We start from the raw sequence: 14,087 nt of genomic DNA on the forward strand, positions 1-14,087 counted from the left end.
ATTGACGACCACCCGCAGCAGCCGCACCGCCTCCTGTAGGCGCAATTTGTCCACTAAACAGAGCAGCGTTTTTATTCTGCGGTTTACTGCGGTAACTTCCCGTTTCTGTGCTCGGTGCTGCCGGTGTTAGCGTCCTCAAACCTTCCAGAATGTTCCCGGTGCGGATGGAGAGCGGCTGCGGGAACATTTGAAGCGGACGGAGTGAAATGCATCCCCGGAGCGCTGAACCTGTTCCATCCCACACACAAAGCCTGTGAGCAGGCCGTGCTTTTCCTCTCACACCGCGCCGAGGATGCTCAAAGATGTCGGGGAATTATTACAAAGGCAACGAAGTCAGCTGCTGCATCAAATACTTCATTTTCGGATTCAACATCCTGTTCTGGGTAAGAAGCTTTATTGTGTTATTTATACGGTCTGCGCCTCTCTCAAGTGCACTTCGGTTATTATCATGTCCACCAGCCAATAGGGAGGGAGGAAGGCCCCGATATTGTTAGCATTTAATTATGCTGCCGTTGTCATGAACGATATTTTTCAGGAAGATATCAATGCATGTCTGATTGGTTTCATTCGCTCGATAACATCCTGTCGGAGCTGCTGCGGGCACTGCTCAGCTAATCGGCTTTTTGTGAACTAATGACAGCTCAGCTCGGTCCGGTCAGGATTATCATTCATATCACCCTCTGAAGCTCCATCATGTCCAACTTTCTTTTTCAATGATTGTGTAACTTTTTTATTTTTAAATGCATGTGTAATACTTCAGAGTGCATGTAGACATGATGTAATGTGTTTTAAAAAAGTGATGTCATTCATAGCCGACGGTGGTAGTTCACAGCATGACCTAACCAACATGAACACTTTGAATGCACACAGAATCACAACACAATCAGAATACCTTTATTCGTCCCACAGAGGAGAACATTTACATTTGTTACAGCAGAAAAGAGCCAAAGACAGCTTAATGTTAACTAAGAAGCATGCATTCAAATGTTTTAAATGCATATAAGTTAGGGCTGAAAATACCAAGTATTTTCGTTGTAAATGTAAAGAATACTTTGCATAAATTGTCAAAAGGTCCTTCACAAGTTCCCACATTTCCAAAAGCTGTAAACCCTGAAAGTCGATGCTTTAATGTAAAAACAAACATACATTTAATCTTTTTTCATTTGATATGTTTACTTGTAAAATGAATGTCCAGCGAATAATCAATGTATTGTGTGATGTCATTTGTTGTGGACAACAATCCCAGGAAAACGCCTCTTTTTGTTTTACAGTGACTTTATTGGAAGGGCTAACATACATGAAACATTCATGCTCTATGCTATAGTGCTGAGATATGAATAAAGAGGGTGTGAGATAAGGAGGCTGCGGTCAGAGCAGAGGCAGGATCTGATCAGGGTCACAGTGTGTGTTTTCATTAACAGTGTGACAGCCTGTCATTCTGTCACACTCATCCCTTGACTTGACTGTGGTGTTTTGCAGCTGCTGGGCATGGCCTTGGTTGCGATCGGACTGTGGGCCTGGAGTGAGAAGGTACGTCAGGACCCTGAGGGGTTGTTGGTGATACTGCCAAACAGAATACACTTTCTACCTACACTCCCACATATTTGTGGGCATACTTATATATTTGTTTTTAATAGAATTTTGTTGTTTTAATGCCACTACTTATTGAAAATTAAAGCTGCACTAATCAACATTCTTATAAAAACAATGGTTGAAATAACGGTTTGTCATTTTAAAGGGGTCATTTGTGGGGACAAACAATCAAAGAATCATCACAAACATTCCGCTCTGCAGAGCCTTTTATCCCTTTAGAGCTTGTTGTTTTGGATTTACAAACTGCAACCAAGTGCAACCTCCGGGTCTGAAAATGAAATCCAATGCAAAAGGGCCGAAACCTGCAGTCTGTCTTTTGGCCATCAGGGGGCAACTTCGCTAAAAGACTGGTGATTGTATATAGTTGATCAGAAAATAAACCTAGTATCACTTGCTAGTAAGTTTATGGCCTCATACCCTGATTGGAAGTACTCTCCAAATACAGCATGTTTTAAATTATGGTTGCATTTAGAGTTAAAATAGACGTAGGCTAATTGTTTTTTCAGCCATCAAACTCCACTACCCACGCTAACAGCGCTAACAGCAGACCTACAAAGTTGGCAATTAGTTAACAAACTATAGCTTCTATCAGTTTGTTCTACTGCTCCCTATTGGGCAGAGAATACAAAAATCAGCTTTCAATTAAATCCTCCAACCCCGATTCAAATTGTCAAGCAAATCTAAATCTCTCCGGTCAAAATGTCTGGTCAAAATGTCCGGTCAAAATCATTTCCCCTTAGCGCAATACAGCATCAGTTGCGCCACTTACGTGACAGACAAGAAGAGTACATTCTAATGTCTAACATTTAATGTGGAGAAAGAGATGTATCCTCCTGAAGGGGACATTTTGACCCCTCATGTAAACAAATGCATAATGCTGCGCTATACTTTGCCGCCACAGCCCGTTGCCAAGCAACGCTTATTGTTTAGGAGGTGTCCTTTGATAAGCAGGCAGTCATATCATTAGCCAGAACTAGCTAGATTTGATCGATAAGTGAAGTCTAATCGGACGCGAGAGAGAGATCAGAGATCAGATCAGCCGCTGCTGACGGAGACACGCAGCTCTGCATGATCACCTGCAGCTCTACATGATGCAGCTCTGCATGATCACCTGCAGCTCTACATGATGCAGCTCTACGATCACCTGCAGCTCTACATGATGCAGCTCTGCATGATCACCTGCAGCTCTACATGATGCAGCTCTATGATCACCTGCAGCTCTACATGATGCAGCTCTATGATCACCTGCAGCTCTACATGATGCAGCTCTGCATGATCACCTGCAGCTCTACATGATGCAGCTCTGCATGATCACCTGCAGCTCTACATGATGCAGCTCTATGATCACCTGCAGCTCTACATGATGCAGCTCTATGATCACCTGCAGCTCTACATGATGCAGCTCTATGATCACCTGCAGCTCTACATGATGCAGCTCTATGATCACCTGCAGCTCTACATGATGCAGCTCTATGATCACCTGCAGCTCTACATGATGCAGCTCTATGATCACCTGCAGCTCTACATGATGCAGCTCTGCATGATCACCTGCAGCTACTTTGATCACCTGCAGCTCTACATGATGCAGCTCTATGATCACCTGCAGCTCTACATGATGCAGCTCTATGATCACCTGCAGCTCTACATGATGCAGCTCTATGATCACCTGCAGCTCTACATGATGCAGCTCTATGATCACCTGCAGCTCTGTCCACTGTGACGGACTGGTGAGCGGAGCAAAACACACACTTCAAGTTAGACCTAACACACTTAGCTAGTTGATCTACCTCTGGAACAACCTAAACTAGTTATAAATATATTTATTCTTTACTGTCGGGTCACTCATTACTGGATCAGCGAGCTGCATACTGACGGGCTGTCAGGAGAGAGAGAGGGGGAGAGAGAGGCTCCGTTTATTATTCCCTTTGTTATTATCCAAAGTTACTGTACACTTTTGAATAATGTAGTTGATCTACTATAATTAGTTTGTTTAATATAGAGTCGTTATCAATTTGTTTTAAAGCTCAATAAATAACAAAGAAGACCTTTGACCGGCACTTTTCTCATTTTGTCCGGAAGATTGAAACTTTAACGGACATGTTGACCGGCGGAAAAACATTCTAACGGACACTCTGGCCCCTAGGTGTCTGGTTTAGTATTGTAAATGGGTCTAAAATGAATCCGAGTGCAGCGTGTATCAGAGGGTAAAGCCTTTTCTCTTGTTTTATTTGTGCTTCCATCCTGTGTGATGTCACTGCGAGCCTCTTGGCAGATGTTCAGTCCTGCAGAGACGCAGCTGGGTCTGACCGGTTCTGTCTCTGTCCTCAGGGGGTTCTGTCCAACATCTCGTCCATCACAGACCTGGGGGGGCTGGACCCAGTCTGGCTCTTCATGGTGGTCGGCGGGATCATGTTCATCCTGGGCTTTGCAGGATGTATTGGAGCACTGCGGGAGAACACCTTTCTACTGAAGTTTGTACGTTCCATGATAAGACGTCCATTCTGCGCGCTGATGGGATGACTGATGGAGAAACTCACCCACTGTTTGTCTTTCTGACCGCTGTAGTTCTCCGTGTTTCTGGGAATCATCTTTTTCTTGGAGTTGACGACGGGGATCCTGGCGTTTGTCTTCAAGGACTGGATTAAAGACCAGCTCAACCTGTTCATCAACAACAACATCCGGGCGTACCGCGACGACATCGATCTACAGAACCTCATCGATTTCACCCAGGAATACGTACGCTAGAAAACAGCATGTTAATTTATAGTTAAACACAACATCATCCTTATTGTACTTCCAGTCAGATCCACTCGTACTAGTAATTAAAAAATGTATTTGATCATGTTGGTCTACAGAGGAAACCTGTAATTCAGATAAAGCCTCTAACAGTGCTCTGCTCTGCTTCAGTGGGACTGCTGCGGTGCGTTCGGAGCGGACGACTGGAACCTCAACATCTACTTTAACTGTACTGATGGGAATCCCAGCCGGGAAAAGTGTGGAGTCCCCTTCTCCTGCTGCACCAAGGACCCCGCGGTACGAGACCCTCATTCCTTCACTTCTCCATAAACATGTTAGTTATAGTTGTAGCATTAAAATATACTTTACGTACCAAAAGTAGAAGTACTTGTTATGCAGAATGGCTCATTTAAGCACCACATGTTTACAATTATTTTATCCTAATTATTGATGCATGACCATCATTTCAACGGGTTTATTTGAATTACTTTATATACTAGTCGGTAGCTTGACTTATAATAATAATGCATTAATTGATATGTATTTTGTATTAGAAATCTAAATCTGCAAAGTAGCTAGTAACTAAATCTGTAAAATAAATGTAGTGGAGTAAAAAGTATAAAATAGCATAATGTGGAAATACTCAAGTCAAGTACAAGTACCTACATTTTAAACTTAAGGACAGTACTTGAGTAAATTTACTTGGTTACGTTCCACTACTGGTAGCACATTAGGTCAAGCTCATTCAGATGTTCCTTTTTGAATTTGAACCCTTCCTGTACATAAACATGTCTTTGTATAGCTTGTCACATCATAAGGCTGTTTTTAATATACAGCTGCTCTTTGTGTCTGTAGGAGGACGTCATAAACACTCAGTGTGGATACGACATCCGAGCTAAACCAGTAAGTCTTCACTCACTCTTCCTCTCTCTTGGATTCTCTTCTCTTATGTATGACTCGGTTGGAGTTTTTGTTCACTTTTTTATAGATGTTATGTAGCTATTTAGTGCTAGTGATGTTACAAGGGTTTTGAAGGCAGGCTGAAGGTGTTTTAAAGCTGCTAATAGTCAAAAATCATGCTAATGCTACATCTTGCTATTGAAGACCATGATTTAAAAACTATTATTATTATTTTCACTTCGAAATGAAAGGGTAGGAAAATCTCCGATGTGACAGATATGTTACATTTTAGAACTGATTCATGTTAATTGAGTTGTTTATGGGAAGACATGGACCTGACCTGATTTAGTGAGAAATTAAAAACAGATATAAAATCAGATATCCATTCATTATTATTTGAATTAATCTTATTGGAGGTGTAATAGTGTTCTATCATCATGGCCATTACCATAGTCTGCAGATGTGGCTAAACACTGCTTCCATTCCCATTCAAGAGTTTCCATAGTGTTGAGATTTTTCTCAAATGAAGAGAGAAACTGGGTACAGTAAAAATAAAACTATATTGAACTAGCGCTGTGCAATTAATCGCAATTACGATTTTGGCCTGCCACAATTACGAAAAACAACATAATCGAAAAAAACGATTATTTAGCTTTGCTAGGTTGTGACAGTGCACTGCAACATATTTGATCTAATGTATTTGTATTTATCATATTTATATATGTTTAGTAGCTTGTTGAAGTGCGCTCCAAAATATTTGCTGATCTTGTTTATTGGTATTTATTATTTTTGATATTATTTATTTAAATGTAGATATAAATGTATCATTTATTTAATTTATTTTTGTATTGGTTTTTCAGTTGAATTATACGTTCAGGGAAATCAACAGTTAAAAAGATACTGTTCAAATTATTATTTGTATTTTAAAGTTCAATAAATGGATGTTTTCAAAGTCAATGAATAATCGTATTTAATAATCGTGATATCAATTATTGACCAAAATAATCGTGATTATGATTTTTGCCATAATCGCACAGCTCTATATTGAACGTATCTAACCTGCGGTACAAATAGCCAGATCTGAAGTGTACGATGATGAGTGTGTGTTCCCGCAGGACTCGGAGCAGAAGGACTACATCAACGTGAAGGGCTGCGTGCCTCAGTTTGAGAAGTGGCTGCAGGACAACCTGACCCTGGTGGCGGGGATCTTCATCGGGGTCGCACTACTGCAGGTCAGATCCACTTCTATGTGAAACCTTTCTAATGTTCCAGAAAAAAATGCATCTGTTTCAAAAGTATGTTTTTTTTTTCTTTGATCCACAGATCTTTGGAATTTGTTTGGCCCAAAACTTAGTGAGTGACATCGAAGCTGTGCGGGCGAGTTGGTAAGAAATGAGCTTTACTTTGAATACCTAATATCAAATGTATCCTGTTTTTGAGGCACACTTCCCTTCGATTTGCACCCTGTGTTTCCATTTCACACCATGAGGCAGTTCAGCTCTGTCCCTGTAGAACTGCTGGAAGAGTCTCTCATGTTGTAGAAACATCCGGCCATATCAGGTTATTCCATTTTTGAAAAATCTGTGTATTCCATGGTGGTGCTGGATTCTTAAGATACTTTTTGGATTATAGTACTAGTCACAGTTAGCAATGCCCCCAACATTGTTTCTAAGTTGTTCTTGGTACTCACCTTCTATGTGAGGTAATTTCTCAAATGAAACATAATAATAAGCAGTGGTGTGACATTACAAGTACTTTTAGTCAAGTACTGTACTTAAGTTCAATTTTTGGAGATATTGTACTTTATTCTCCACTACATATAATGAGATAGCTAAGTCATTATAATGAGATAGCTATCTCATTATAATGACTTAACTATCTCATTATATTGACTTAGCTATCTTATTATATTGACTTAGCTATCTCATTATATTGACTTAGCTATCTTATTATATTGACTTAGCTATCTCATTATATTGACTTAGCTATCTCATTATAATGACTTAACTATCTCATTATATTGACTTAGCTATCTTATTATATTGACTTAGCTATCTCATTATATTGACTTAGCTATCTTATTATATTGACTTAGCTATCTCATTATATTGACTTAGCTATCTTATTATATTGACTTAGCTATCTCATTATATTGACTTAGCTATCTTATTATATTGACTTAGCTATCTCATTATATTGACTTAGCTATCTTATTATATTGACTTAGCTATCTCATTATATTGACTTAGCTATCTCATTATAATGACTTAACTATCTCATTATATTGACTTAGCTATCTTATTATATTGACTTAGCTATCTCATTATATTGACTTAGCTATCTTATTATATTGACTTAGCTATCTCATTATATTGACTTAGCTATCTTATTATATTGACTTAACTATCTCATTATATTGACTTAGCTATCTCATTATATTGACTTAGCTATCTTATTATATTGACTTAGCTATCATTATATTGACTTAACTATCTCATTATATTGACTTAGCTATCTTATTATATTGACTTAGCTATCATTATATTGACTTAACTATCTCATTATATTGACTTAGCTATCTCATTATATTGACTTAGCTATCTCATTATATTGACTTAGCTATCTCATTATATTGACTTAGCTATCTCATTATATTGACTTAGCTATCTTATTATATTGACTTAACTATCTCATTATATTGACTTAGCTATCTCATTATATTGACTTAGCTATCTTATTATATTGACTTAGCTATCTTATTATAATGACTTAGCTAAGTCAATATAATAAGATAGCTAAGTCAATATAATGAGATAGCTAAGTCAATATAATAAGATAGCTATCTCATTATAATGACTTAACTATCTCATTATATTGACTTAGCTATCTCATTATATTGACTTAGCTATCTTATTATATTGACTTAGCTATCTCATTATATTGACTTAGCTATCTCATTATAATGACTTAACTATCTCATTATATTGACTTAACTATCTCATTATATTGACTTAGCTATCTCATTATATTGACTTAGCTATCTTATTATATTGACTTAGCCAAGTCAATATAATGAGATAGTTATCTCATTATATTGACTTAGCTATCTTATTATATTGACTTAACTATCTCATTATATTGACTTAGCTATCATTATATTGACTTAACTATCTCATTATATTGACTTAGCTATCTCATTATATTGACTTAGCTAAGTCAATATAATGAGATAGCTATCTCATTATATTGACTTAGCTATCTCATTATATTGACTTAGCTATCTCATTATATTGACTTAGCTATCTCATTATATTGACTTAGCTATCTTATTATATTGACTTAACTATCTCATTATATTGACTTAGCTATCTCATTATATTGACTTAGCTATCTTATTATATTGACTTAGCTATCTTATTATATTGACTTAGCTATCTCATTATAATGACTTAGCTAACTCATTATAATGACTTAGCTAAGTCAATATAATGAGTTAGCTAAGTCATTATAAGTCAACGTGAGCCTACTTTGTTCATGTACTGTTGAGGTTAATTTCAGTAGTTGTGTTCTATAATGTATTTACAAAGTGTGAAGAGGAGGCAACTTCAGAATAGGGAACCTGTTCAGGTCAATTAGAGTCAAACTAATAGCTTATTGGTTATGAACAAGACTTCACTTTAAAATAGGGAACATATTCTTAGATAGAAATACATAATTTTGAGTTATTTAGACATATTGAGGAGAGCATATTAAGACCAAGGCTCATGTACAACAACTTCCTTACTTGCAATAAATAAGCACTAATTAGAGGGTTATTGAGGAAAAACTCTCAACTAATGGCCTAGTACTTGTAGAATATGGTCATTTAGAATAAGGCATTAATAAGTGTTTTATAATGACTAATAAAGAGCCAATATACTGCTAATATGCATGTTAACTAGTTGATGGTGAATTTGTGTACCATAATATAAAGTTGTTCCGCTTATATGATGAACATAGATGTCCATGTGCCTTATTCTGTATTTGACATCATTGTTTCAATAAAAAGAAAATACAGTTATAATAAGTCATTACAATGAGATAGCTAAGTCAATATAATGAGATAGTAAGTCAATATAATGAGATAGCGAAGTCATTATAATGAGATAGTAAGTCATTATAATGAGATAGCTAAGTCAATATAATGAGATAGTAAGTCAATATAATGAGATAGCTAAGTCAATATAATGAGATAGCTAAGTCAATATAATGAGATAGTAAGTCAATATAATGAGATAGCTAAGTCAATATAATGAGATAGTAAGTCATTATAATGAGATAGCTAAGTCAATATAATGAGATAGTAAGTCATTATAATGAGATAGTAAGTCATTATAATGAGATAGCTAAGTCAATATAATGAGATAGTTATGACTTACAGGATTTTTTTTTCCTATGGCGCAAACAGGCTTCCATATAAGAGCTGTTCTATCATGTATTTTATTAATTCATCATAAATAATCAAACTCTTGAGTTTAAGGTGACTCCACACTCCATAAAAGTGCTTTAGAAATACTGCAAAGTAACCCTGCTTCCTCCTCTCAGCATGCAGCATTTTGCTGTTTCAGTATTTGTCAGTGTTAGCTAGCTAGTTAGCAGTAGGTTAGCAATTTGTTCAGAATGATATACAGAATCATTTTAAACAGTTATAACAATAAACAAATGTTTAAAACCCAAGTGATCGAAAATCGAAATTAATCTTTTCTGGACTTTTAAAGTGAGAGTTGGCACAGTTTTGTTGACTTTGGGAACTTTGATCAGACGTGCTAACCTTGTGTTGGTAGCTAACAAGCTAGCTAACTAGCTGTAGGCCATTGTTTGTCCTTACAAATATATCAGCATTTCTAGAAGTATGAAATAATAAACTCACCTATTGAGAACAGTCTAAAATAAAGATACTTGTCATGTAAACGGATCTTGATAGATGTGTTAACCTTAAACTGAGGTTTGATCTACTACTAGCAACTTAACATTGTATCTTAGCATTGTTAGCATTGTTAATAAGGTCCCACTATGATACTTTAAGGACCATGAATGATAGTGAATCATGGAACATAGTTTCTAGTCACTGCATGTTGATGACCTTCCTACAGTTCCTATGAGCCGTAGCGTTGGGTTGGTTTGCATTAATGAGCCTTCAGTCATGTGGCTTAGACAACAATCCCTTCTTTCTTTTTGGCTTTGCCTCCACTGTGACTTTTTCCAACTGAAGACATTTCTTTCTTTTCTCTCGCTCTCCATGAACTCTTTCTCTCTCCAGCCTGTAGTTTAGATCCTTTGCAGAACACTGTTTTCAAGCATTCCCAACCTTAACCCTTAACTTCTGCTTCCTGTTGTGCCCCAGCTTTTATTTTGAAATAAACACAAGGGGGTTGGAGCTTTGTTAACAAGCAGATCATTTAAAACAACTCTAATGATTTCTGCCTTCTATGTCCTTTTTACAGTTTCTTTACCTGATGCTTGAAGCAGCATTTCAACTCTAACAGGTAACCTTTTTTATTACATTAAATGTGGCTGTATAAATCTAGTACTTATCAGAAAGTGATGTTTATTACATTTTGTCTATTTTTGTGTTGTCAGCTCCGGGTTCTTGAACACGCCTCCTTGAACACATCATGGGGGGGCATTCAGAGGACCTCACGGATCACCTGCACCATTTTGTTCACTGAACCAGCACCTTTTTTCAAGGCACTAATATGTGAAACGCTCTGTAAATAACACTGTGTGTGACTTCTGTAAAAAAAGAGAAATGTTGGGGAGGATGGTTAAACATGCACTACATGCAGGTCGTCACAATGCTCCAGTTTTGATAGCTACATGTAGAGAGTAGGAGTTTTGATACATCTTTTTGATATTAGATCGGTATTTTTCACTGTGGACATAACGCTGCATTGCTAAACCCATCATGTAGGACAGTGACATAATTGTGAACAAGAAGCTGAGGATCAGTTGAGTGCTCCATGTTCTCTCCGTCACTGAGGCAAAGTTACAAAACTGAAAACAGGATGTCCTTCTTTTTTTTTCAAATGAACACGTTGTTAGATGTTAGTGTGTTACAGCAGATTCAAGGACCTCTTCAGATACAGACACACATTCCTATTTAACCATTGACAAGAATGACTCATTGAATAACCTGCTTTACAAAACTAGAGAGTTCTTGTGGTGGCAATGAATTGTAATTGCTCAGTGACAGACAGAGGATGGATAGTTGTGGGTACTGAAGAGCTAAATGTCCTCCTGAAACTTACTTATATAGCATTGAAGGAAAGAAATGGACTAAAAATGACTTCCATTATTTAACATAGGGAGTCACCAGTAGAGCAGAAAGGGATCAGTTAATTTATTGATTATACTGATTTTCACATTTACCTTTGGGTTTTGAACCACTGCTTTTTTTGATACTGTCTAAATTAAAGTACTAAAAACGTGTAACTACATGTCAGATATCTGAAAAAGGATATTAACTGATTTAAATCCTTTTCCAATTTTGGACCATTTTATTTGTTGTTGTATGGTTACTCATAGACAACATTTAAAGTTCAAAATCATTCTGGCTTTTTCAAGTCTTATCTCAATACAACTGCTACTTCTAAGGTGTCTCTATTGCAGTTATTGTTGCTAAAGCTTGTACAGTTTTTCAACAGTCAATCAATCAAATAGGCGTCTTTGAACCAGTGACTGAATACATCCCAACTCTGAAAGACATGCTGATGGACTCATTTGGACCAGGGTTCTGAAGGTATTTGAACCAGTTTGGATAAAAGGAATGATTATAGCGACCTAAAGCTCAACACATGGTATATGGGTATTATGGCCTTTAGAAATATGAACTTTTTGGAAAATATTGGATTTTGCACCTATTTGCTATTCACAAAATGAGCAGTTCAAAATAACATGTGTTGGCATGTTAAAAAAAGGTAGCTCAGTCCTATCCAATAGAAAGACGACATTGCAAATCTTAAGCAGCCTTTCTTCCTGAAACATGTTTGATCCAGTATGACCACGAAGCGTGTGTAACCTCGCTGTCAGTGTTTAGCTGTCCAGGTGTCACAGTTCTGTGTAGAGAGCCAAGGATACAGTCCTCTCTCTGGTGTGGATCTGAGCATTTCTAATACACTTCATATTTTGAGACGGGCATTTTGGAACATTTTCAATTCATATTATATGTGTAGCCCATGATTGTCTTTCACTGTGTGTATTTTTGATCTGATCAGTATACACAATAATGAATGATCTAAATCTTTAAATGTATTCTGGATTGCAACTTAATTTCAAAATAGATGAAGATTTTTCTCAGTGTTCCTTTTGATGGTTTAGGACGATTATTTGCTCAAAGCATGCATCACTTGTTTGGTTTTGCGGTATCTTTTCAGTATGTCAACATTGATATTGTGGAACTTGTACACTGAAAACGTGGAAGTGTTATCTACTTTAAAAGGGATTAATAGTGTTTTTGATACTAAATATTTATTGTACATTTGGTTTTATAACATCTCTGGTGTATTGGACAGCAAAACCTTCATTTCTACTGAAGCCGATGTGTCTCTCACATGAGAGCGTGTGCATTTCACTCATCACTTCCTGTTCCACTTTACTGATTGTTTAGATGATCACAGAATTCCCCACAAACATTGTAATGTAACTACCTCCTCTCATCTCCGTTTCTCATTTCCTGTTGAAATTGGACTGATTTTACCATCAAGTAAAATGTATTAAGGTGACAAAAAAACCTGAGTTTTTTTGCTTTCTTGTCTCGAGTGATATATTTCGTCCAGATTTGTTGGCACCTACAGCTAACCGATTTGTTTATGCATTGCACTTCCCACACAGCGTCTGCCGGTGTCCTGGACATCGTTGGTGTCCTGCTGCTTACACTACACTACTAAAAGAAAAACGTTGATACAGATAATCATTACCCGATTCAGTACGACAAAAGGAAAGCCGCTTCCAAAGTAGAAATGGAGAAAAAGGATTTTTTCATTGTGAGATTGACGGGAAAGGCCTGGCTTGGTTGGGATCCCAGTTGTGTTTTAGTAAAGCATGGGAATCAGATCAGATTCTACTTTATTATCATTGCACAGTGTCGTCAAAATTGGTATAAGGAGGGCATATGCTTTGGCGCCCTTTTTTAGCAAAACGCAGATAAATTAGCATCAATAGCAACAAGGAAAAACCCCGCCTACTTTTGGTGGTCATTGACAACACCCCCTTACATTTGGTCAGATTTTTGTGCTAATCAAAAAGGCTCAGAATTAGGCAGTTTAGCTCGAACAAAATGTCACTTTGTTTTGTTTTCTCTTACATGCCTATGTCCTGCAAAAACATTTTTTTGTAAATTATTTATTTGACTTGTTTGAAATAAATGTATCAATCAATCAATTTGGTCCTGGATCTGCCCCCTGGTCTCCTCCCAGCTGGACGTGCCTGGAACAGGAGGCATGCTCCTTCATCCCCTCACTGAGAACAAGACCCGACTCCTAGATTTGGGGTAAGGACTCATTCTCTACTCCAAGTGCAAATTCTATTGGTTTCCTGTACAGCAGTGATTTTCAATGTCAGCCTGCAACGTAGAGACTGGCTAATTAAAACTCAGTAGGTAGCACAATAATGACCGTGTTAATCTAAGACAGTTACAGGTGGGGTAGGTAAGTTTGAGAAACCGGCTCGAGATCGCTTGAATTTGAAAATACACAACCGGAGAAAATCTTCCACTTCCTTACAGAGCCCCTCCTCCAACACACACGAACGCGCACATGACCAATGAGGGCACGAGATACGTTTGTGCACAGATGGAAGGCTGACAGGCAGGTAGGCCATCC

The 14,087-nt window shown here is 37.4% G+C and overlaps 1 protein-coding gene across 1 annotated transcript; it reads left to right on the forward strand.

Annotated features, from left to right (window-relative positions):
- Window positions 1-12,997, forward strand: tspan5a (tetraspanin 5a). The gene is made up of 10 exons (XM_034130836.1): window positions 1-383; window positions 1,480-1,530; window positions 3,922-4,068; window positions 4,159-4,329; window positions 4,501-4,626; window positions 5,185-5,232; window positions 6,345-6,461; window positions 6,553-6,614; window positions 10,713-10,754; window positions 10,849-12,997. Exons 1-9 carry the CDS (start codon window positions 303-305, stop codon window positions 10,723-10,725), a joined length of 816 nt encoding a protein of 271 aa, XP_033986727.1. The 5' UTR covers window positions 1-302; the 3' UTR covers window positions 10,726-10,754; window positions 10,849-12,997.
- Window positions 12,998-14,087: the final 1,090 nt, after the last annotated feature.

This window comes from Trematomus bernacchii, unplaced genomic scaffold (assembly GCF_902827165.1).
Source record: "Trematomus bernacchii unplaced genomic scaffold, fTreBer1.1, whole genome shotgun sequence".
Lineage (NCBI taxonomy): Eukaryota > Metazoa > Chordata > Actinopteri > Perciformes > Nototheniidae > Trematomus > Trematomus bernacchii.